Source organism: Lactuca sativa, chromosome 3 (assembly GCF_002870075.4).
Source record: "Lactuca sativa cultivar Salinas chromosome 3, Lsat_Salinas_v11, whole genome shotgun sequence".
Taxonomy (NCBI): Eukaryota; Viridiplantae; Streptophyta; class Magnoliopsida; order Asterales; family Asteraceae; genus Lactuca; species Lactuca sativa.
In genome coordinates this window covers 64,605,129-64,630,746 of record NC_056625.2, presented here as the reverse complement: position 1 = coordinate 64,630,746, position 25,618 = coordinate 64,605,129, and the positions used below count along the sequence as shown (strand labels likewise).

The 25,618-nt window shown below is 36.8% G+C and overlaps 1 protein-coding gene across 1 annotated transcript; it reads right to left on the bottom strand.

Moving 5' to 3' along the window:
* Positions 1-4,623: 4,623 nt before the first annotated feature.
* Positions 4,624-7,456, bottom strand: LOC111884254 (uncharacterized). Its single transcript, XM_023880568.3, has 3 exons — positions 6,692-7,456; positions 6,075-6,260; positions 4,624-5,034 (listed from the first exon to the last, which is right to left on the bottom strand). Exons 1-3 carry the CDS (start codon positions 7,172-7,174, stop codon positions 4,744-4,746), a joined length of 960 nt encoding a protein of 319 aa, XP_023736336.1. The 5' UTR covers positions 7,175-7,456; the 3' UTR covers positions 4,624-4,743.
* Positions 7,457-25,618: the final 18,162 nt, after the last annotated feature.

The window sequence follows — 25,618 nt, the reverse complement described above, 5'->3', positions numbered from 1 at the left end:
AATCTGAACATGAGGCAGCGTCGATGGTTGGACGTGGTGAAGGATTATGATTGCGAGATCCTTTACCACCCGGGGAAGGCCAGCGTGGTGGCCGATGCGCTTAGCCGCAAGGCGGCGCCGATCAGGGATGTTTGCATGAGGATGACCATAGTGACTCCCCTGTTGGAGCAAATTCAGGAGGCTCAACAGGAGGCTATCAAGGAGGAACATCGAAAGAGCGACCGTGTGGTGGGCCAGGTTTCCTCCTTCGATTATGATAGCCGAGGACTTTTGACACTACACCGTAGGGTGTGGGTGCCGTATCACGGAGGCGTGCGCCAAATCTTGTTGGAGGAGGCGCACAAGTCCCGATTCTCTATTCGACCTGGGGCGACGAAGATGTATAGAGATCTTCGTCCAGATTATTTGTGGCCCCGCATGAAGCAGGATGTGGCATGGTACGTCGAGCGGTGCTTGACTTGCAGGAAGGTCAAGGCCGAACATCAGAGACCGCATGGCAAGATGCAGCCGTTGGATATTCCACTGTGGAAATGGGAAGATATCACGATGGATTTTATCACGAAGCTTCCCAGGACTGCGCGTGGAGTGGATTCGATTTGGGTCATCGTGGATCGATTGACCAAGAGTGCTCACTTTATCCCGATTCAGGAGAGCATATCGGCCGAGAGATTGGCCGACATCTATATCAGGGAGATCGTGGCGCGGCACGGGGGTACCAGTATCGATTATCTCGGACAGGGACGTGCATTTTACTTCCAGGTTTTGGAAGAGATTTCATGACGAGTTGGGCACTCGTTTGCATTTCAGCACCGCCTTTCACCCGCAGATGGATGGTCAGAGCGAGCGGACCATCCAAACTTTGGAGGATATGTTGCGGGCATGCGTGTTAGATTTCGGTGGTAGCTGGGATACCTACCTTCCCTTGGCCGAGTTCTCATACAACAACAGCTACCACGCGAGTATTGATCGTCCCCCATTTGAGATGTTGTACGGTCAGAGGTGCAGGACCCCGATATGCTGGGGTGAAGTTGGCCAGAGAGTCATGGGGAGCACCGAGGTGGTGCTCAAGACGACCGAGAGGATCCAGCAGGTCCGGAGCAGGCTTCAGACTGCTCAGAGTCGGCAGAAAAGTTACGCCGACAAGCGTCGATCCGACTTGGAGTTCCAAGTCGGGGATATGGTTCTCTTGAAGGTGTCGCCTTGGAAAGGCGTCATTCGATTCAGGAAGCGAGGCAAGTTGGGCCCGAGATTCATCGGACCATTCAGAGTTGTGGCCCGGGTGGGCAAGGTGGTGTATAGGCTGGATCTGCCGGTCGAGCTCAGCCAGATCCACAGCACTTTCCATGTTTCTCAGCTGCGGAAGTGCCTACTGGACAATTCAGCAGTAGTGCCGTTAGAGGATATTCAGGTTGATGACAGCCTGAATTACATTGAGCGCCCAGTCGCAATCCTCGACAGGAAGTCGAAGGATTTGAGGAACAAGAGGGTGGAGCTCGTAAAGGTGCAATGGCAGCACCGCAAGGGTTCGGAATGGACTTGGGAGCCGGTGGACGAGATGATGGAGCATTATCCCGAGCTGTTTCAGGATCGAGCATCAGACTTCGAGGACGAAGTCTAAAATAAGTGGGGGAGATTTGTAGCACCTGGTCCCTGGTACGTAAATCTTATTTGATATTTTCCATTTTTAGCCTTGGACTCGGCGAGTCATAGGTCCGACTCGCCGAGTAGAGATGGGACCCGGGACATGTTTAAGTTGGCGATTCGGCAAGTCCATATTCCGGACTCGACGAGTCACCGCTGTTGGATGAAACCCTAAGTTTCAAGGGTTTGCACCCTATTTAAGCCTCATGTCCGCCCCAAGCCAGCCCCCATTCACCCTCAGAGCCCCCAACCCTCGTTCAAAGCTTATTTCCTTGAGAGTTTGAAGCATTTTTGTGTGCTCTTGAAGGTTTTGAGAAAGAAGTGGAGTAGATCAAGAGGAAGGGAAGGAAGCCAAGCCTCTTAGTGTTCTCTCAGTGATTCCTTGAGGTATAACCCGTTTTCCCTCTGTTTCTATGCTTATTACTCCATTAAGTCATTCTTGAGCCCTTCCCCAAGCTTGTATGTGCAATATAATTCGTAATAAGTTGATTGGCCTTTAGATCTAGGCATGGTTGAGCTCCAGGAGCTCAGATCTGTTGCCTTTATGGACCCATATTGCATGAAGACCCTAGATATACCCTTTTGGGTGCATTTTGAACCCTAAAACCTTTATTGGTGAATATCTACACATAAAGTTGGAAACTTTACGTGTGATTCATGCTCTAGGAACCCAGATCTGTGAATGGCATGGACTAGAATAGAGCAAAACCGCGTATTTAGTGATTGCATGGCAACGACTCGACGAGTCGTTCATCTGACTCAGCGAGTCTGCTCGCGAGTCTCCGAGTTTGTCCCCTTTTCGTAGTGTCGAGTGTGAGCAGTGAGTCACGAGGTGTGACTTAGTGAGTTGGAAGCCGAACTCATCCATGGAGGAACTCGGCGAGTCATTGCCTGACTCGGCGAGTTCAAGGCAATCTCCTTAGATCAAGAACAGACTCAGCGAGTTGTTCATACAACTCGACGAGTCGCAGCATAAGTGTTCATCGGATGAAGATGAACTCGGCGAGTTGTTCATACAACTCGGCGAGTAGGATGAAGGGCTTGAACCTCAGTTTAGAAGGAGAACTCGTCGAGTCAACGCCTAACTCGACGAGTAGGGACGAGATTCAGGACAGTCGATTTGATAGGGACTCGGCGAGTTGGCGAGCCAACTCGGCGAGTCGGGTCAACTGAAAGTTGACTCTGACTTTGACTTATGTCATGATCAAGGGTAAAATGGTCATTTTACCCAAAGGGACAGTTAGCAATGATTGATTGAGTGTGTTGTGGGAATTATAGCCGGAGGGTTTCCGGAGCAGCAGCAGTAGACAGTCAGTTCCCGATCAGATCAGCAGCTACTTCGAGGTGAGTTACCTTCCAGTAGCGGTGGGTCTACGGCCACAATGTCGGCCCACCAGTAGGAGTTGTATGTAGATGATTGTCTCCGTGATATTCATCTAGGGATTACTACTACCTGCATTATGTTTATGTGCTAGTATGATATGATGCTATGTGCTAGTGACAGTAGGGGGAGATAGTCCCTAAGATATCTGGTCGGTAGGGCCGAAGGGGTAGCCATACCCAGCTATGCTAGATAGATTATGATATTGTAGTACGTGTTATGTGGTAGTAGTAGAGGGGAGAGGTAGTCTCCAGTATCCGGTCGAGAGGACCGAAGGGGAAAGCCAGCACCCAGATATGCTAGGCAGTATCCGGTCGAGAGGACCGAAGGGGGAGGCCAGCACCCAGATATGCTAGGCAGTATCAGGTCGAGAGGACCGAAGGGGAGGCCAGCACCCAGGTATGCTAGGCAATATCCGGTCGAGATGACCGAAGGGGTAGGTCGGGCACCCAGATATGCCTGACGATATATGTATGATATGTGATTATTATTGGTATGTGGTACAGTGGGGGAACTCACTAAGCTTTGTGCTTACGTTTTTCAGTTGTTGTTTCAGGTACCTCCTCAGCCAAGGGGAAGGAGCAGGCGCGGTAGCGGCTCATCACACACACTCCTTGATTCCGTATTTATGAGTTTACCCTAGGATTGATACTCTGATATTTTGGTTGTTTAACTGTTATGGATTCCAAATTCGGTTTTTGATGTGAAATGGTTTAATTAAACAATGTTTTAATTATTAATATTTTCTAAAGTAATGTTTTAAAAAAGAAATTTTTGGACGTGAAAATTGGGTCGTTACACGGGTGACCAAGACGTTGATGTCATATAGCGGGAGTGATGGAGATGAATGCTTGAGTAGTTGGAGAAGTAACGGGGTAGAGATCACCAGTGTTATCACATCGAAGTAGAGTTTGTTTTGTGCGGAAATCCTTCACAGAAAATCCAAACAAGTCAAATTCAATGGAACAATTATTTTCACGAACAAAACGACGAACATAAATTAAATTTTTAATGATGGAAGGGGTAATTAAAACATTTTTAAGGTGCAAAGTACGATAATGATTGGAAAGAGGAAGGGTGGTATCACCCATGTGAGTTACAGGAATAGAAGATTCATCACCAACTAACACAGATGAAGAACAATTACTATTTTTATCAGAAACAAACTTGAGATAATCGTATATTATGTATATGTAATTATATTGTTTGGTGTTCGGCCCATGTGTTTGGCCCGTGTATTATTATCTTTGTAGATTGTATATATATTGAGGGTAATTAATGAAAGAAAGAAGAAGACTGAAAGAAAAGAATATGATCAACCAGAAGAGAAGTTGTCGACAGGAAGGGTTCGACTGGTAGGGTTTATTTGGATCGCTTTGATACCATGAAGATTACTTGATTTTCCCGTAAAACCTTTTCATTAATTACCCTCAATATATATACAATCTGCAAAGATAATAATACACGGGCCAAACACATGGGCCGAACACCAAACAATATAATTACATATACATAATATACGATTGCTAACACTTTCAACCTTATTGCTGGTATTCGTCTCTTTTTCACATTGTTACACAATAAATAAACATGAAGAAGCATTACCAACAAATTAAATCTTGCGATTTGTAACCAAATATCTCCGATCCATATAGCTTGAACAATTCAATTATGTACTCAATTTCCCTACCAAAACAAAAGGATACAAATATATCCACGAATCAATACTGATAAGTACAAGAATCAGTCAAATTCACATGCTTGCCTAGGTGGTTTCCTCGTAATGTGACTTGGCACAAAACATGTCTATAGAACTTAGGTTTGACTAGTCTCCCCAATATGTAAGCTCTTGACCTCATCACAAACGTTAGATTAACAGGAACTATTACATTCTTGAGGTGTCCAATGGCAGCATTGAAAGGCGACACACCACCATACATTGGCAATTGATTCCCTAAAACTTGTGCAACGATCACTCTTTGGCTCTTTCTTGATTGGTAAAATTTCTTCACCTGTTTCAATCAATCATCAAAACAAATGAACAAACTGTTGAAAAGACTATATTGCCCACTCATGAAAGTCACGTGACAAAGGGATGACAGGGGGTTTCACATTTCATTTTCAATGTGGGGCCCATTAGCTACAGTGTAATAAAACTTAAGGGCCCTAAAATGTCTAGAAAATTGTACCTCTATCTATCACATGAATCAAAACTTGCAACAATCTGCTGCCTTTGGAATGTGACTTCACTTTCTTGAATCTATAATCAATAATACTACGTACCCCCCGAAGCATATATTCTTATTAAATTCAACAATGTTGACCACAGGGTGGTGCCCATTACATTTCGATATAATTGAAATGAATGCTTTTGTGCTTTTTATGCAAGATTAATAAATAAATAAAAAAAAGGTACATCAAACATAACTTTAGTTTTTTATGTCTACTCTTTATCCTATTTCAACTAGTTTAAAAGATTAAAAGCTTTAAAGTTATGTGACTTATGTCCAAAGTCATCAAGAACCTGTAACAAAATTGCATTAATTACAAGTGCCCGTACCATCAAGATTCTTGTTATGGGTAAAAACTTAGGTTGTAGTGAAAGTCCAATCGTATAAAGAGAATCAAGAATGTACAACTAAAGTTACACAAATAACAAGCTCACACTGCATGCACTCATGATTCTAGTGTTGGGAAAATCCTTCAAGTTGTAGTAATCATGAACATGACATCATGCCACGTAGGCATATAACAAATATATTATACAACAAGCCGATCAGATTTGTTGAAAAAGAGCATGTAGTTGGCTCTTTTACACTAATCTTTAAAGGAAATATGAAAATGTGCAAATATTATATTCTCAAAGTTCTAATCTTTAAACTTTTCCTTTTTATAACTTTTAAATCCTTTATAACCTTTAAGATGGTAGATCAAACCTGAATCTAAAGTGTTGGATAAAATTTAGTGCATGATGATATAATCCATAATTTTTTTTTAAATAAAAAGAAAAGTAAATATAAGAAGAATCCATTGATGAATTGAACTAACTTACATGGCCGGAAGCAAGCTTGAGTTGATAATAATGGATTTCGAGAGGAGTGACGGTGACATGGACGCCAAAGAAAGTCGCCGGATTCCGGTAAAAGATCCTGACCGTTGAATTCAAAGTTAACATATCCGTTGGTACTCCGGTCGCATCCATCCCAGATTGGACATTAAAGTTATCAAACACAATGCTCTGCACAACAGAAAAGAAAAGCACCCAAATTATTAATGACAAGTCTTTCATATTTAAATTCTGATTAAAGCTGCTACTGTTGACAGAAAGCAACGAGTGAAACTGAAGAGTCAAATCACTGAGTTAACTCAGACGTTAAGAATCCTACGTCCGAGTCAACTCAAATTTGACATAAAACTTGTAAATGAAGAACTTTGTTAACCCGGAATTCTACCAAATGGGAACCTTTTTTTCCATTTTTGACAACGTAAAAGATAACCCATAACTAAAGTCAACAAAGACCCGTTATCATATTACAGCTCCTCAACCGAGTTGACTCAATAGGTATAGTTAGTAACCTAAGAAACGAACTCAAACGATTCAACTTCATAATGTTAAAAACAACACTCTATGAAGTATGAAGTGTAGTTCGAGGAGATCAAAATTCGCACCTTAACGAAAATCTTGGGTTTGTAGGGAACGCTAGCAGCCCATAAAATCAAAGAGAAGATCGTAAACAAGACGACGAATGACAACAGGAACCAAACGATGTAAAACCTCAGAGGAATCCCACCAGTTTTTTCATCGTCGTCGTCCTCCTCCTCCTCCAAATCACCATTCTCAATCCTCTTCCATGGAGAGAGAGCTCTGCCACCGTTGCCATGGTGGTGGGCCCTTACGACGGCGTTCTTGAGGGAGGCGGAAAACGTTCTGGAAGTGGAAGATTCACGGGAATGGTGAATGGGAGAACAGTGGTAGTGTGCGGGGTGACCCGGAGACCCGAATGGGCTGGACCCGTATGACATCTTGTCGTTGCCATCGTGGTTGGATGGGCTCTGGACGTAGTAGAGCGGCCGGCGAGGTGATCGCGGCGGCGATAGAGCTTCAACACTGGTCAAATCAGAGTCAGATTTCACATGCATTGTGGCACCCATAGATCAAATTATGACATACAAAATCGATTAGAAGACAAAGGGTTTTGTTTGAAATAAACGAGACACGGCTTCCCTCTCGAATGGTTTTCTTAAAGCTCGTGCCAACGTTTTTCGGGATGAAAATGGGGTTCGTGTTTTGTTTTCTACTATTCTTTATAAGCCCATCGATTTTAGTTTAATACTAATATTTAATATTTATCTTTATGTTTTTATAAGCAAAAATATATTGTTTTATTTGACAAATATTTAGAGCGTAAACTTATTAATTGCAACTTTACATATACAAATGAAATTTAAAAAAAAAAAAAAGAAAAAAAAAAAATCAAATTAGTGTCTTGTAATAATGTTATCGTTTGTCCAACAACATTTATTTTTCAAAGGGAACGCTATCCATCTATTTAAGTTATTTATTCTTTATCTTTAATTCGTTGATATACCTGCCTAGTATAAAGGGATTGCGGTTCATTTCCTTTGTATTTATATCATTGTTGGTTGCATAATAAATTACTTGTGACATTACAAATTATCCTCTTATTCATTTTAAGGATGACATGTGTCATGTTAATATTCTAAAATATCATTAAATTTACACACGATTTTATTGTATAGAAAGATATGTACGCCTTGTTCCCCAGTTTTTTTGTAAATTCATCAAAGGAAAGGGAAGGAAAATTTTGACCAAAAGAAAGGGGGGGGGGGGGGGGGGGGGGGGGGGGGGGGAATATTCATTATACCATGTTCCCGAGTTCGAAGGAAATGAAAAGAAATAAGAGGAAAATTTTATGTTTTCGTGTTCCCGAGTTAGGAGAAAAAAGAAAATAAAACTTGAAATTTTCCATCCCCTCACTTTCTTCCCAAATCCGCCCAATTTGGGAGGAAAATTTGGAAAGAAAATATGACTCCAAAATCTTTCCCCTCCCTTCACTTTCCTTCCATTAATGAAACTCGGGAACACGATTTTCCTTCGATACCCCTCACTTTCTCTCCGTATCCTCCAATTTCCCTCCTTAAGTAGAACTCGGGAACAAGGTGGTAGGAACAAAAAGTAGGAGGATAATTAATTTTTCCAAATTGAAACTATGCACAAATCTACCAATGTCAGATGCACGTAAATTATACACTTACATATCCAAATTAAGGAGAACGGTCACAAACTCAACAAATGGAGAATTTCCTCTTAGCCTAGAACAAGATTAGGTTCGTTAATGGAAGCATCAAGAGAATAAGGACACGAGAAGCATACATGGAAATGATGCGACACAGTGATAAAGGGATGCTCACCATGTTTGCGACATGCAAACATGTGCTAGGGTCCGCAATAGTAATAGTAGTCAATATTTGGGTAAACGTTATTGGACATCCAACATAATAAGTCAAATATCCATGGCGCAGGTCATAACCCGATGTGGAATACACATGAGGATGGATGTTGCATACTTTGTCCCATAAATCCATAATTTAGTTAATTAGAAAACATATACAAAATACCATAAAAACTTTTGACTTAACCGACGAATGATGATTTATATATCATTTTCTACAAATAATTTGTATGGAATTTATTACAGAAATCTATGAAAACAAATAAGATAAGAAATTGACAGAGAATACAACAAATAGATTGTTTCTTAGGATACAACAAATAGAAAATGTTCTTCTATACTGTCCCGAACCTAGCAAAGTCGGATATTACCTTGGTACAAGCAAGAAAACACAGTAATAGAAAGGGGAGATTAGAAGTTTCAACTACGGTTTTTTGTCTTAAAATGGTTGGAGAGGAAGTGTATTTATACACCAACTTTATAACCGACAAATATTTAATTATGTTTTTAATGGGTTTTAAATTTAAATTTTTAGTTGCATAAAAAAAATATTTTGCAAAAGGTCTTAAGTTTTTTTGATCAATCAACAGTGCATTTGCATTCACAAGACACTTGTTTATCATGATATTACAACTCGAAACAGCTATTCTATACCGCTCGATCTAGCAAAGCCCATATATTATTTCGGTAGAAGCAAGAAAGCACAACAAATGAGGAGATTAAGGATTTTAACTTTGATTTTTGAGAAAATAACAAAAATAGCCATTTACACTAATGGCATTACAAAAATAGTCAAAAAAAATCGAAATTACAAAATTAGCCAACGATTTCGCAGATAGAGATATCCCATCTGCGAAATGAGCTTCTCATCTGCGAAAGTACAAGCACCTAAAGCACAGCTGTGCTTTAGGTGCTTGTACTTTCGCAGGTGCTTTTAATTTTTTTTTTTATATTTTTGCTGTTTATATATAGGGGTAATTTCGCAGATGGAATAGGTCCATCTGTGATTTACTCTCACTCTATCTGCGAAATCGTGGTATTTTTTGTATATATATATATATATATATATATATATATATATATATATATATATATATATATATATATATATATATATATTAAGTTTGACTATGAAATGAATTGGTTTGACTACGAAATCATGTTGCTATATAAAAAATTTTATAGAAAAAATATCATTTTGGTTGTTATTTGTTTAGGAACTCTCTCTCTCTACAATTTGCTCAAAAAATGATTGAATATTTGGTTTGTCTTGTAACCGGTGGGAGATGGCAAGTTAATGGAACTAATCTGGAATACATATGTCCACAGGGAGGTATTTCTGAACTTGCTTTGATATTTTCTGAGTATATTAGTTATAGTGATTTTGTATCTTTGGTAAGAAGCAAAATTGGTTTGTTAGACAAATATAGAATTAGTCTTCGTTTCCACCATCCTGAATTAAATTATTATATAGCTATAGTTAAAGACATGGATGTTAGAATGTTGATAAACGTAATCAAATGTAGTGGAGGAAGGGTTGTGAAAGTGTTTGTGGTGGTTGATGAAGTTGAGGAGGTTAATGGGGGTGGTGAAATTGGAAACCAGCTTGTTAGTAATTTATGCAGTTATAAAGGGAGCAACGATCCGATAGGTACTTTCAATACTCCTAGTGTACCTCAGTTTCACAGTGTTGCTGAAAATGTTAATGTTAGTTATTCATCTATTCACTATGTGGATCCCGAGAATTACAAGTCTGTTGGTGATGATGATGTTGGTATATATCTTAATCATGTGGGTGGTCGTTGTCATGATGTTGTCGAACAAGAAGTTAAACTTATGAATAGGCGTGTGGTAGATAAAACTAAAAAGAAAAAAATTCAAGTCAAAAAAATGAAAAAAATCATGTTTACAGGCATTATGTTGATGTTGGTGATGTATGTTTAGATATAACCGAGCTACAAAGCAATTCCGATAGAGATGAGTTGGGTGATGAAGTTAAAGCTAAGTTTCCCGATAACCTTTTTCACGGTATGCCCCCTGTAAACCAGCATGGCCAGTTGATATTAATGAAGATATCCCAACACAGATGGTAGACATGAATCTTCAAAAGATTCAATGTGAGAGTATATTTAAGAACAAAGAACTTTTAAAGCGGTGTATTGGTAAAAAAATGTCTTCGAGAAGGTTTCCATACGAGGACAAGTAGATCCACCAAATCAAGGTATGAAGTTGTGTGTGTTTTGAAAAATTGTTCTTGGTTACTAAGAGCAAAAGCAATTAAAAATTCTGATGAACTTTTCCAAGTGAATAAATTTGTTGATGTACACACATGTTCTTCAACATTGTTGCAACCTAATCATCGACAAGCAAACAAATATGTTTTGGGTGAATATGTTGCTGATGTTTTGGCTGAAGACTATAGTAGAGTTTATCGGGGAAAAGAAATTGTTAATGATATGAATGCTCAATTGAATATCAATATCTCATACCATCAGGCATGGCGTGCGAAGCAATATGCATTGTTGTCGTTAAGGGGTACGAAAGAGGATTCTTTTACCAAACTTTCGGTGTATTGTCACAACTTGGCCAAACATAATTCGGGTACTGTCACACATATTAAAACAGATGTTGATGATCGCTTTGAGTTTTTGTACGTCGCACTCGGTTGCTCGGTTAGTATTATCATATCCTAATTTAATTTTTTAATATTTATTTTGGTGTATTTGAATAGATATACAATGTATTGTAGGTACGCGCTTTTGTCAATTTTTGTAAGCCGGCCCTAGTAGTAGATGGAGCTCACCTAAAGGGCGAGTTCAAAGGTACCATGTTACTTGCAATTACTAAGGACGGACAAAACCAAATATTACCGGTTGCATATGGTATATGCAAAAATGAGTGTACCGATTCTTGGACATGGTTTTTTCAAAAACTACATGATTGCATAGGAAATATGCAGGAGCTTACAATTATATCTGATAGGTCTCCATCTATAGCAACATCCGTTGCCAACATTTTTCCTCACGCTCATCATGGAATATGTGGTGTCCATTTGTATTTCAACATAGTATCTAGATTCGGCAAGAGTAAGACGGTTAAAGGAATTTTTTGGGAGGCGTGTAGGGCGTACACAGTTGATGCTTTTGATGCTGCCATGGATGTTATGAAAAAGACAAAAGAACCAGTATGGGAGTACTTAAAAAGTATAAATCCAGAAACCTGGTCAATGGCACATTTTAAAGGGAACCGATACAATCTTATGTCGTTCAACACTTATGTTGATCGATACAATACAATCTTATGTCGTTCAACACTTATGCGGAGTCTATAAATGCATTATCTAGTCACGCACGTAAGGTGCCAATACTTATGTTGATCGATTTTTTCGTGCTACAATGCAACAATGGTGGTTTCAAAGACGTAACTTTGCAAGTATTAAGTAAATTTGTAATATTAATGTTTTATTAGTTTTGATGTTATTGATCTTAACTTCTTCATTTTGGCTGTTTTTTTAGCGGAAGCAACAACAACACTTACCCCTTGGGCGGATGAAGTTGTAAAAGAAAACAAGAAAACTTTTACCAAATGGGATGTTCGCATGATCTCAAATACGAAATGCGAGGTCAAAAAGGGGGCACAAAATGTGATTGTTGATTTTCAACATATGACATGTACATGTAGGCATTGGCAACTTGATGGGATGCCTTGTGGTCATGTCATAAGATGTTTAACAGTGAACAATTACCAAGACTGCTCGAGGTTTGCATTAAATGCTTACCTTACCGAAACACTGAGGAAAACATATGAGGAATCAATAAACCCTCTGCCGAAGCCATCCGAATGGGAGATCCCCGATGATTTGATGATTGTTAAGCCACCTATAATAGATAAACGTCAGCCAGGCAGGCCAAGAAACACATACCGCATTCCATCCCAAGGTGAAACAATTTCAACGTATTTATAACGAGTTAGATAACGAACATGCAAATACGGATGAAGACATTCTACGGCAGGTGGCTTTGGAACTATACCGTTTTGAATATGATGGTAGCGAGTTTACCCACTTAGATGCATGGAATCTTTTAAAGAATGTCCCTTATTTTTAATATGCATGTTGGTTAAGTTAATTGTTTTTCGTTATTTAAGTTGCTTGTTGTTGTATGTGTGTAGTCATTACTATTTAATAAACGTCCATTTCTTTTAATGTATGTTGTTTCCTCAATAGTCAATACATAGAACGCCATAAAATATAAATGGGGTACATAAATAACTAATACATAATACGACATAAAATATAAACTGGGTACATGGATAACTAATACGTAACACAACACTAAAATAAAAACGGGGTACATAAAAAACTAATACATAATACTACATAAAACATAAAGGTGCTACATGAATAACTACTGCATTGAGGGAGGTAACAGGACCACCGTTTCATTTGGTATTTCCCAATGCACATGTGATGGTATAGTATTCACCAACTCAGATCCATATGCAAGTCGATACACATAATTAGAGAACTTGTAATCAACCATTCTGTGAATGGACTCAGATGTACGGGTTCTTAGACATGCTATAGCATGGCCACATGGTATACCGCTTTTTGCCATTTACCACAACTACATACCCTTCGTTCAAGTTGTATGTTGCTGGTGGCAAAATTGTCATCGACTTCAAATGTATCCCCATACAAACGTTTTGCATTACAATTATAAGACTTGTCGAGACATTTTTGAACCTTACTCTCAACGTAAGGGGTCAACCCACCAGACAACCTCCCTGTAAAATTTGATATTTTAATAAAAATAGTAGCACAATAAAAAAAACTAAATATAACAATCTCCCTTACCCGCCACTTCGGCCCGTTCAGCATACTTTGATTGTATCGACGTGGTGGTTAACTCAATTATCGTTGTTATAGGAAACTCACGTGTGGATATAATTTGCAAAATTTCAGGGACGTCAATTGATTTAACATTGTAACGTATTTTTGGGAAAAATGCTCTTGTCCATTTTGAAATCGGTATATCGTCAAGCCAGTAAATTGGACTCATAAGCAAGGTGCAGAAAGGTGGTTTCCTACATGTACTTTGCAACCTTTCCAAACACAAGTAAAAATCATCAACGCTATATGCATTACATGACTTCCAAAACAACGATTCGACTTCCGTATTGTTATGTCCGACAGACTCACGTATCTTTCGAGCTATATCTTTAGGAAGATTGTTTTACGTTTGCCCATATTTGGTATCATGTTGTTAACGTCATTCAAATTTAAACCCTCGTGTTTACATCACAAAAATTTATTTTCTTACTGTCAATGTTAAATTTAACAGGGACCAAAATGTGGGTTTATCAGTTGGGTTGATGAAGAGAAGGACCAATCATTTATGGTAATAGCTAAAGTAGCTAACTCTAATAAGCTTTTTCAATCAGAAAATAAGAAGTTAAAGATAGCGTTGGTTTGTAGTTGAGTGTTGTTCTTGGCAGTTCTTGTTTACAAGTTGTAAGCTTTTCAATATTGTTTTTATGGTTTTGAAGTTGTTAGGTCAATAAATTGTTGTATTTGTAACGTTAAAACAAATGTTGTAGTCGTTCTTATGTTGTATGTATTAATAAGTAATTAGTAGGTCATTAATTTGTTGTAATTGTCGTAACGTTATATTTTTTGCCATCCGTTGAGTAAACTGTAAAAATAAACTAATAATCAAATCCAACATTAATTTATATATACAATTATATAATCCAACTACATAGGACCAAGACTAGACCCCCAAATAATTTTTGCCATCCGTAGACGGAACTCTAAAGTTGCGTTCTTTGGGTCAATAAGAACACGTATTGGTTGACCTGAAACGAATTGTTCCATAAACATACAAACAAAAACACCGCAATCACCCAAATGACTACTTTGTTGGGGAACATTTTCTTCATAAATGAATTGCATATTCAATGGAAACCTTGGGATGTTCCTCCGGGCCCAATACTTAATCTTGTCCAAATAATTTGCCACCCGACGTTCAAATTTGGAAAAGATTCCTTCAGATTTGAATTTTTCATAAGCCCCTCTACCAAGACTGTCATAAATATGCACTTCCATTGACGCTAATCGTAGTTCCCCAAATAGCCAATGATTAGGGGATGAATGAATCGGCAATAACACCTGTATAAGGATCAGAAAATAAAATTATGTTTATTTACATCACAATACAAAAACATAACAAAAAAAAACGATATTATTTTCAATATAAACAATTAAGTTTACCGTATCAACATCCCACCAAGCAACCATGAAGTTGGGGTACGTAGCAATACCAGCCATAAACGCCCTCCAGTCATGTCCTTCTTCCAAAGCATGAGAAACAAAAAAATTTGGAGACATTATTGTATGTCGGTCGCTCTCAAACCGTCTCTCCATCAATAGTCGGTACCAAATGGTTATATGCTGCACACATGATAGTTTTGTTATTGACTAAAAAACAATTAACTTTTAAAATAATTAATTAACAATTAATTTACCGCTGACTCCAACCATCCGTCGTGTGTATGCCCAAACAATGAGCTCCAAAAATCTCTATCTAACACGAAATTAAACAAACGATGTTGGACATCATATGAATGAAATATATAATTTTGGATGACAACCTCACCGCCTGCTACGTAAGGTTGCATGCGCAACATGGAGAAGTCATGAGCAACACCAAAAACTGGAGGAGGAACGGGGCTTGTTGATTTGATATCAACCTTTTTTTTTGTTCTTCTTTTTTGCTTCGGTGTCGTGTGCAACTAAAAACAATATTCAAATGTTTAAATCTATATCTTTCAGATAATTCACATAAACATAAAATCATCAGTTTATAAATAAAACGAATACCTCGGTGTAAGGAGGGCACAAATATTGTGATGATTTTCGAGTCCTCGGTTTATCGGGTGTAACTTATTTGCCATCATAATCATCAAAATAATCTACAATTCCCGTTATTATTAGTTCGTCTTCGTCCGGCACATCATCATCAAATTTGTTCCCCGCATTGTCATTCCTCTCCTCCCACTCCTACATTAAAAATAAAACTTTATACTTAATAACGAAATACACATAATTTAATAAGCAATAATATCTAATTAAATAAATGATTTAATCTACTAAAAACAAAATATTTATATTAATGTAACTATAAGAACCTCTTTAACTTCACTATAATCATTTACATCAAACACATCATCATCAAATTTGTTCCCCGCATACTCATTCCTCTCCTCCAACACCTACATTAAAAATATAACTTTTTACTTAATAACGAAAGACACTTTATTAAAAAGTAATTATTAAAACCGTAAAGGTAATATCTATAACAACCTTGTCGTCTTGAATATCACCAAAAACATTTTCAGTTGTATTGTTTTTATTCATCACTTCATCTTGCACAACCTATATTTTCAAATATAAAATATGAACACATGTATTCATATATGTTAATAAAATTTAAAAAATAATGTAGCGTGTAACTAACCTGTTCATTATATTTTCTTTGTGACACTATCGGATCATCAAAACTAATGTCGTTCCAAAATTGTTCAGTATTCACTTCTTCAACAAAAACCTCTGTAGGTTGTCGGTTCATAAACACATGCTGCTCTAGTGCATGTAGCCGTTTCAACACCTCGTCTAGGTTGTGTTTCTCACTGCCCCGACCTCTACCATGAGAGCGACCACTGGACGACATACTAGACGAAGATTCGTCTTGTCTCCTAAAATGGTCTCGTACTAGGGATGGAACTGCTTTCCCTTCACCATATACATACTCTTGAAATGACATAATAACAAGATGTCATCTCACCATCACCCGGTAACATGTTTTGTCTTGGTGGTTGCCCCTCCTAAAAAATTAAACATATTAAAAATGCATATAAAAGTATAATAATCAAGTTTATTAATAATAAACGAAATATTTTTAAACATGCATCTTTGACCAAATCTTGTTCACGTCAACCCATTTCAATTTTTTTGTTCCACTCCATCGTTTCATCCGAGGCAAGTCTTTATTTTTTCTCGATGCAAATCCACATGCACGAACAGCTGGAATCATCTCATATATCCATATCTATAATTTTTTACAATTACAGTAATAAAAGTTAAAATTAAAATAAAAAACATAACAATAAAACAATTTAAATATAAGAAAATTTTTATACCCTTATTGGAGTCGTAAATCCTGAGACGGAGTACTTTAAAGTTTGATCACGCTCAGAAAGTGATAAATAATTATGTATTTTGTTCCATGTATCCTCAAGGTCAACATAAGTAAAATCCCAGAGAGAGCTACCCCAAGCGAAGCTAACAAAACAAAAAAACAAAATTGGTTATTATATAAATTATAACTTTAATAAAATAGAACTTTTAACGTAAACAAAATATACATGTTCCAGAGATCCAAATTCTCAGCCAAAAAAAACCAATCTTGTGGCACCCGATCATTAACTTCTTTACCCAAAAAACCTTCACACAAAATGTATATCAAACATATTCTAACTGCATCAACGTCGTCAAGTGCTAGGAATGTTCGATTTAAAATTAAACGTTTTAGGTCGCCGATTTTCACCGAACTATTAGTATGGTCCGGAAATAGCCGTTCACGCAATAAACATCTTTTTTTACTGCTTAATAATTTTTCCAACCCTTTTCTCCCAATGTTTTTTGGATACTCCCCAAAATTGAAGCCGGTAATCAAACAAAACTCTTCCGGCCCATAAACCATTTTCGTATTGCCTGCTCGAAAATATAATCGTTTTATTCCATCTGGAGATAAAACAGGGTCCGGCCGGATCTGATGAAGGAACATTTTATGAAACAATAATGTGTCCCCTTGTATACGAGGGACATCAATAAAATAACCAAATACGGTATCTCTGAAAATGGCACGTCTGACATCATCTAAAACTTCAAATACTTCCCATATGTTACCGCCTGAGCCTTTTAAGTTCGCAAAGGCTTTCATATTGATAAAACTTAAATCATGCTGCAAAAAAAACACAAAAACAAATTAGAGAACTAAAAAATATTTTGTTTTTAAAATATATGATTACGAACTGCAATAAGTACATAAACAATTAGTAATGCAAATACAATTTCTTAATTACTAATATATATATATATTTCCGATAAAAAAACAATAACATAGACATATATAAACAATTTTCCAAGTTATACAACAAATATATTTACGATAAAAAACAATATCATACATAATTATATAAACATTTTATTAAACAAATTTTCAACTTAAACGACAAATATATCAACGACAAATTTTCAACTTAAACAAATTTTCAACTTAAACGACAAATATATAAACAATTTTTATCTTTCTAATTAAAACTAACATTTTATAACCATATAAACAAACAATTTTTCAAATAAAACGACAACCAAATTAACAATTTCGCAAGTTATACGACAACTTTATACAAATTTTCAACTTATACGACAAACACAAACAATTTCTAACAATATATATACAACAATTTCTAACAATGTTTACTATTTTACACATACTATAATTTAACTATTTTTCACTTTATACAAACAATTATACGATAAGAATATACAAGTTTTCAGGTTATACAACAACTAAACAAACAACAAAAATAACAAATTGTAAACATTATCTACGCAGTCTCTACTTGTACATTCAAACAAACACTAACAAAATAGCATTTAAACTTCAAGTATACTAAAGAAATATTAAAATTATCAAACACAACAAAATTACCCTTTTTTAACACTAAATAATACAACAAATGATTAAAAGAGTTAAAATCTAACCATATTTGCGGAATTGTTGACATAATCCTCCATTTTCTTCAAAAACTAGCCAAAATTCCGAGAGAAGCCCAAAGATAAAGAGAGTTTTTATGTAGAGAAGGGTGAAAATGGAGAAAAAAAAACGTTTATATAGTAAAAAACAAGGGTATTTCGCAGATGAGGCTCAATTTCGCAGATGAAGCTTCTTATCTGCGAAAGTACAAGCACCTAAAGCACAGCTGTGCTTTAGGTGCTTATACATTCGCAAATGAGAAGCTCATTTCGCAGATGGGGCATCTTCATCTGTGAAATCGTTGGCTATTTTTGTAATTTCGATTTTTTTTTGCTATTTTTGTAATGCCATTAGTGTAAATGGCTATTTTTGTAAATTTCTCTTGATTTTTTTGTGTCTTAAAATGGGTGGAGTCGTGGAGATGAGATATATTTATATAGCAATTTTGTACATTCAGTTACATAATATTTTTCAAAAAGGTCCCTAAACTTTTTGGTCAACCATGGTGTATGCTTGATTGCATAAGTTCAATCAAGACATTCATGTAGGCATGTTATCCGGGCCGGAACCGAACCGAACCGAACCGATCTGAACCCGAATAAACCGAAAACCGAATAAGAGTAATTATATGAACCGAAAACCGAACCAAATAAGCAATACGGGTTCGGTTTGGTTCGGGTATTATTTGGTTCGGTTCCGGCCCGAATAACTCAAATAACATGCACAAGATGATTAAGGAGCCGAATAACCCAAATAACATTTACAATGTGATTATAAATATTGTATTTTGTATGACTTTTGTAGCTTATGATAAACATAAATAACACGGATTAACTATTATTGATATATAAAATGTAAAATCCAACCACCACATTCTTAAGATATACTACATCCGTCCAAAATTGATAGTCCACTTTTGAATTTTGAAGTTTTTTTTCTTCAATTTTGACCTTAAATATTTTTGTTTTTTATAGATAATACTTGATGCAAAATATATGAATGAATTGTATTTTAAATATTTTTTTCATTGTTATAAGTTTTATCAAGTAATATATAATACAAGTAAAAATATTTAAAGTCAAAGACTTAAAAAGTCAAAAGTGGAATATCAATTTGGGACGGAAGGAGTAGTTATTACGTGAGTATTTTGGGTAACGATTGATAGAACACAAGACCGAATAAGCAATCGTGCAAGTGGAAAAAAATGTGAACTTTCATATTCGGTTCGGTCCTTTTGGACCGAATAAGCCTTTATTTGGGTAACCCGGGCCGAATAACCCGAAAACCGAATAAGCCTTATATAGATACCCGAAAACCGAATCGAATTGCTTATTCGGGTCTAATTCGGTTCGGTTCGGTTCGGTTCGGTTCGATTTTCGGTTCGATTCGGGTTTTCAGGCCAAATTCTCATCCCTACATTCATGTTCCATAAATCTTATAAGGCTAAAGAGTTTTTCAATAATCTCACTTCCTTTTCTTTTTTCCAACCATGTGGGATTGCTAAAAATTGACTTATCATTTTATGCTCGATTATTTCAACTACATCACTGGAAGGATCAATTTCTCATTCATCGAAATTCAGTTTTGGCACATAACATACCAAAATAAATTATCAAGGAGGAGAACATAAACATTTTACCATTTGTCCATTTTAATGATGTTTATGGTTCGAAATTCATATTTAAAAAAAAAAAAAAACATATTTGAAATTTGGTTAAATCCATTTTTCCAACATAATTTAAAAAAAAAAATGTTTTATCTTTACAAACCACTACACGTAAATCCATTTTTTATTATTACGCTTTCAAAAAAAAAACCATCACACGTAATCTTTTAATATCAAATGTCACACATAACTCGTGTAATTACATGACTAAATTAACAAATAAGGCCATTACAATGTTACGTATAAATTACAATCATGATTTATAAAAGTGTTTTGCCCAGCACTTTTATTCTATCAGTAAAATTGCATTTTACACAAAAACATATTAATTTCATGATATTTAATTGTGCTCAGAATATTAGTACAAAAATACAATAACAATACAATATATATGTAACGTCTCATTTTCACCACCATAAAAAAAGTTGATTTTATTAAAATAAAATTTTCCAATCATAAGTCCATTATTAAGAAAACCGTTGATTCCAAAATACATTTATTAAAAATCATAGTAATATAAAAGATGCGAAATACTCAATGTTGTTGATGAGTGTATACAATTTCGTCTTCGTCTTTCCATGATCACCGATAAAACCTGAAAAATATAAACAACCGGTAAACACAAAGTTCAGTGAGTTTTTTCCCAAAATATCACATACGATAAACATACAAGCACGTATAACGGCCCACAATCATCGGATTGGAATGCCCAGACCCAATCAGTCATCAGACTGGAATGCCAACATGCAACAGGTCTAATCATCCATCGGGCTGAAATACCCAGGGTTTGTTTCCTGCCGCCTCAACCCAACTGCTCTTCCCGAGTATCCGTGCCTACGGCTTACAGCCGCCCGCATTGGCTATCTTGGCCTACAGCACAAAGCGGAACCGCCTCAACCCACTACCACCATATATTGACATATAAATAATTAAGGAAATAAGCAAACAATACATGCAAAAAACAATCATATAACTCACTAAAGCCTACTAGTCCTCCCATCTCACAATGTACCGCTACCAGCTAACCTCCATGAAATACGTAACCATAAGTAATCAGAGTGAGATTGCCACCCGAACAGATAATCCTACTATAGAACCACAATCAAACAAGGAACATACAAGAAAGTCTATATTAAGAGTTCTTAGGTGTAACGTCCGCAGATTCGGGCTGGTCAATTTAGAGATAATAAGCGTTAAAAATTACTTTTCGATAGAATATTATTTAGAGTAAATAATCTTATACAATTTATAGTCACAAGGATTCCATACATATAAAGAAGCTGAAATCTAACTTATAACAAAGAAGTTATGACCCGTCGAAGTTTTGCGACAAAACCGGCACAACATCGTGTATCGTAAAAAATGAATTTTCGATAAACTACTTTTTAGCTTTAGAGATCTAAAAGAAAGTCATAGTACATGTTAAACTGAGAACGTACAAAAAAACATCCAAATTAGACTTCGTTTGAGGAAGTTATGATTTTTCTAAGATTTAGCATAGCAGTGTACAACCCGTAAATCGAATTTTAGATCGATCGATTTTTAGCCGACATAACCTAAATGATAATTGAATATCTCATTAATAGGAGCTCAACGATATAAAGACAGTCGAAATCAGACGTCGGATGACAAAGTTATGAATTTTTAACGAACTTTAATTGTCTAAGCCTGTTAAAATATAACTTTAAAAATAAATCAAACTTAGCCAACGGATTCTAAACAAAAGTTATAGATCCCGTGGATACCTACGTGTGTATATAAAGAACGTCAAAAACGGAGCTCGTATGCAAAAATTACAAATTTTAGAAGATAATTAGTTTTTTGAATAACCATGAGGTGACACGTGGCACGGTCTGAGTCACTGCTTCCTCACCACGGCTTGGCACTAGATGATGATATCTGGCCTCGAACGCCCAACATTCAGCAAAGGAATGCCCCACGTTTGCACCGGACTCAACCTATAAATATAGGCGCAAATCTCTCATTTTCTTCACACCTTTCCAATTCTATTCTCACATTTACTCCCAAACCCTCTAGGCTTTTCCCTAGCACCTCCTAGGTGTTAGAAGCGAGTCCCGAAGCACCGTAAAGCCCGAGAAGAAAAGCTTTCGGCTCAGAAGTTTTGTCCGCGTAGAGCTCAATTCCTCGCTAAACACCCTTGTTTCATCGAAGGAATATAAAATTGTTAGAAGCGAAGCGTTGCCCGAGTTTGGAGTCATCACTTTAACAAGTGAGTGCATAGTTACTTTCATCTTACACATAGATATGAAGTATTTAATATATATTACATGTTATATGTTCCAATTATCTATGTTCTTGATACCTATGTTGGATGAGCAATTTATACACGTTTTACTTCATTTAAACTGTATATGTATTTTTATACCTATAAATATTGGGTAAAGATGAGTAGATGAAAAATGAGATGAATGATGAGATATGAAAGATGAAAGATGATATAGATGATGAGAGGTGAAAGATGATGAGAAAACTTGACCTTAACGATGATCCAGTCATCTAGCAGAGTATAGATAATGACCACAGACTATTCTAAACAGTCTAGTGGAACATTAGTAGGCTCGCAACCTGTAGGTGCTTTTGAACTATGTGTTTACCAGATGTACTCTAAAAATCTTGGCAATTGCGCCTAAAGGATAAAACTGACAGTTGTGCCTAATAGATAATATCATAATCTTGGTAGTTGCGCCTAAAAGATAATATTGGCAGTTGTGCCTAATAGATAACATTGGCAGCTATGGACTTCCCTGCTAGATAAACCATGACAACGATGGACTTCGTGTCTATTCCTTAGTCAATCCTTAAGGATGAATGAATGATGAATAGATGATTCTTAGGGTAGATCCTTAAGAATAAAGAAGATAATGGGGATGGGAGGTTGGGTTAATTGCTTGATGATTAAACATAATAATTATATTATTGTGGGTTGAAAACCCTATGTACTCACCAGGTTTCCTAACTCGACCCACTCAGTTTATCTGTATCACAGGTGTCGATATGAAGCTACATTACATTGAGATATTGACGGAGATGTAAATCATTAGTGTAAATGAATGTAAGATATGTTTGTGCTTTTGTTTCTATATTAACGATGACATCCCAATGTTTTAATATAAATAAAATACATTTCTTCGGAAATGCTTTGATAATATATTTATTATATTTTTGGGACAAATTCTACAATATTATTCTTCAAAAGAATAATCCGATTTTAAAATAAAGCATAAACAAATCGATATTTTCTGACCGTGAAATTGGGGATGTCACAGTTGGCATTAGAGCATTAGTTTAAGCGAACTAGGAATATGAATTTATTTTTAGACTTAAACTTAGAATGTCAAGTGATAACTGTGAGATGAGTGTCTGTTATATTTTAGACACGAGCACTAGCTTATTTTAGGAAAGATGCCTAAAATGCTTTTATGTGTTAAATAAATTATGTTATAGCTATAAAGATCCATTATATGATATTAATTGATAGGATCTATGGTTTGTTGCCGACCGGATTTGGAAACTTTACGTGTTCAAATTTCTAAACGTTTAATTACGATATTAGAATTGGCATGTAACTTTTCAGAGTAATAAGGGGATTTATACGTCTACCGTAAATAAAGTTTTCCTTATCTTAACTCTCGTCACTGCACACTGAACGCTTAATTTGGTGTATAGATCGACATGGTAAGAACTCAAAGCGGATTTGGAAACGCTAATGGAAATGCTAATGCCAATAAACGGTCTGTGATTGAGCGTGCACCAGAGGTAGTAGTTGCACCCGAGCCAATCATGATGGTAGGAGCCCAAGCAATGATTCGGGCTATGATGGCCGAACAAAGGGAGGAGATGAGGCAGATGTTGCTTAATATGGATGAACCTACTGTACCCATTATGCAACCTGAACTCAATGAAGGACAGGTAGAAGAAAGAAATTACAGTAGAACCGTTGGTTAAGCTGAACCACCAGTGATTAGAAGAAATAACCAAGACAAAGGAATAAAAAGGAATGGATGCAAGTATAAAGACTTCACAACTTGCAAACCATCAACTTCTACTAGAAAATAAGATCCAATTTGAGTTATGGACTGGATCTCTGAAATGGAGCTAGCTTTCATAACGTGTGGTTGCAAGGGCAAGCTACAAACCACTTATGTTGTGTGTCAATTTAGGGTGGCGTTGTTCGTTGGTGGAACACTTTGGGAAAGATCATAAGCCCCAACAAGCCACTACAGCTGACATGGGCAAAATTTTTGGTACACTTTAAACGTAAGTTCTGCTCAACCCAATACATGCTAGAGCTAGAAAACTAGTTTCTGACATTGAAAAAAGGGCAACATGTCCATTGATGAGTATACCAATACCTTCACAGATAATATGGAGTTTGCTTTGCCATTGTCCCTGAAGAGCTAATAAAAATCGATAAGTATGAAAAGGGACAACCATGGGAGTACATTGTACCAGTATGCCAAGCAACTACTCTTGAGGCAGCTGTGACATCCCCATTTTCACAGCTAGAAAAAGACCGATTTTGTTTATGCTTTGTTTGAAAATCAGAGTAACATTTTAAATAAAAGTGATGTGAAATTTGTCCCAAAATAATTTATGACAACGATTTATCAAAAGCATTCCCATAGAAATGTATTTCATTAAAAGACTTGGGATGTCATGTTCGATACAGATCAAAAGCATAAATAGTACAATATAAACCTTATGTAACATCCCAAAAATAGGAGCCAAAAATTCATTTTTAAAACATACAATTTGCAAAACATTAGAAATAAAACATTCACAGATCATGTCATTTCATAAAAGATGTTGCTTGTCTGGAAACCATTTCATAAAAACTTAATACTATCAGAGTACAAAACCCAGGAGGATCCCATAGTGCGGAATACAAAGCGTGTGTGTGATGTACCGCTACCGTGTCAGCTCCTTCCCCTTCGAAGAAGAGGTACCTGAAACCAAAACTGAAAACTGTAAGCACGAAGCTTAGTGAGTTCCCCCATCTTACCACATACCATACAATCACATATCATACATACTGCCGGGCAATTCTGGGGTGCCCGACCTACCCGGTACGGCCATTCTGGGGTGCTGACCTACCCGTGTCAAGCCGTTCTTGGGTGCTGACTACCCATCGGTCCTAACAACCGATCCTCGGGGACTATTTCACCCCCTACTTCCACTATCACATATATCATAACATAACATATTATCAAACATATCTGGGGCGTCTAATCTATCCTTCGGTCCTAACGACCGGGCTTGGGGACTATTCCCCTCCTACTACCACTATCACATATAACATATCATGCCAGCATATAAACATATCATCACGCACTGTCAGACATATCTGGGGTGCCTGACCTACCCTTCGGTCCTAACAACCGAACTCCACTACTATCACATATTCATATCATGCTAGCATATAACATATCAGGTAGTAGCAAACCTAGATGATATCACGAAGACAATCATCTAACATACAACTCCTACTGGTGGCCCGACATTGTGGCCGTAGACCCACTGCTACTGGAAGGTAACTCACCTCAAAGTAGCTACTGATCTGCGTGGGAATTGACCGTCTTCTACTGCTGTTGTCCTGGAAGTCCTCCGGCTAAAA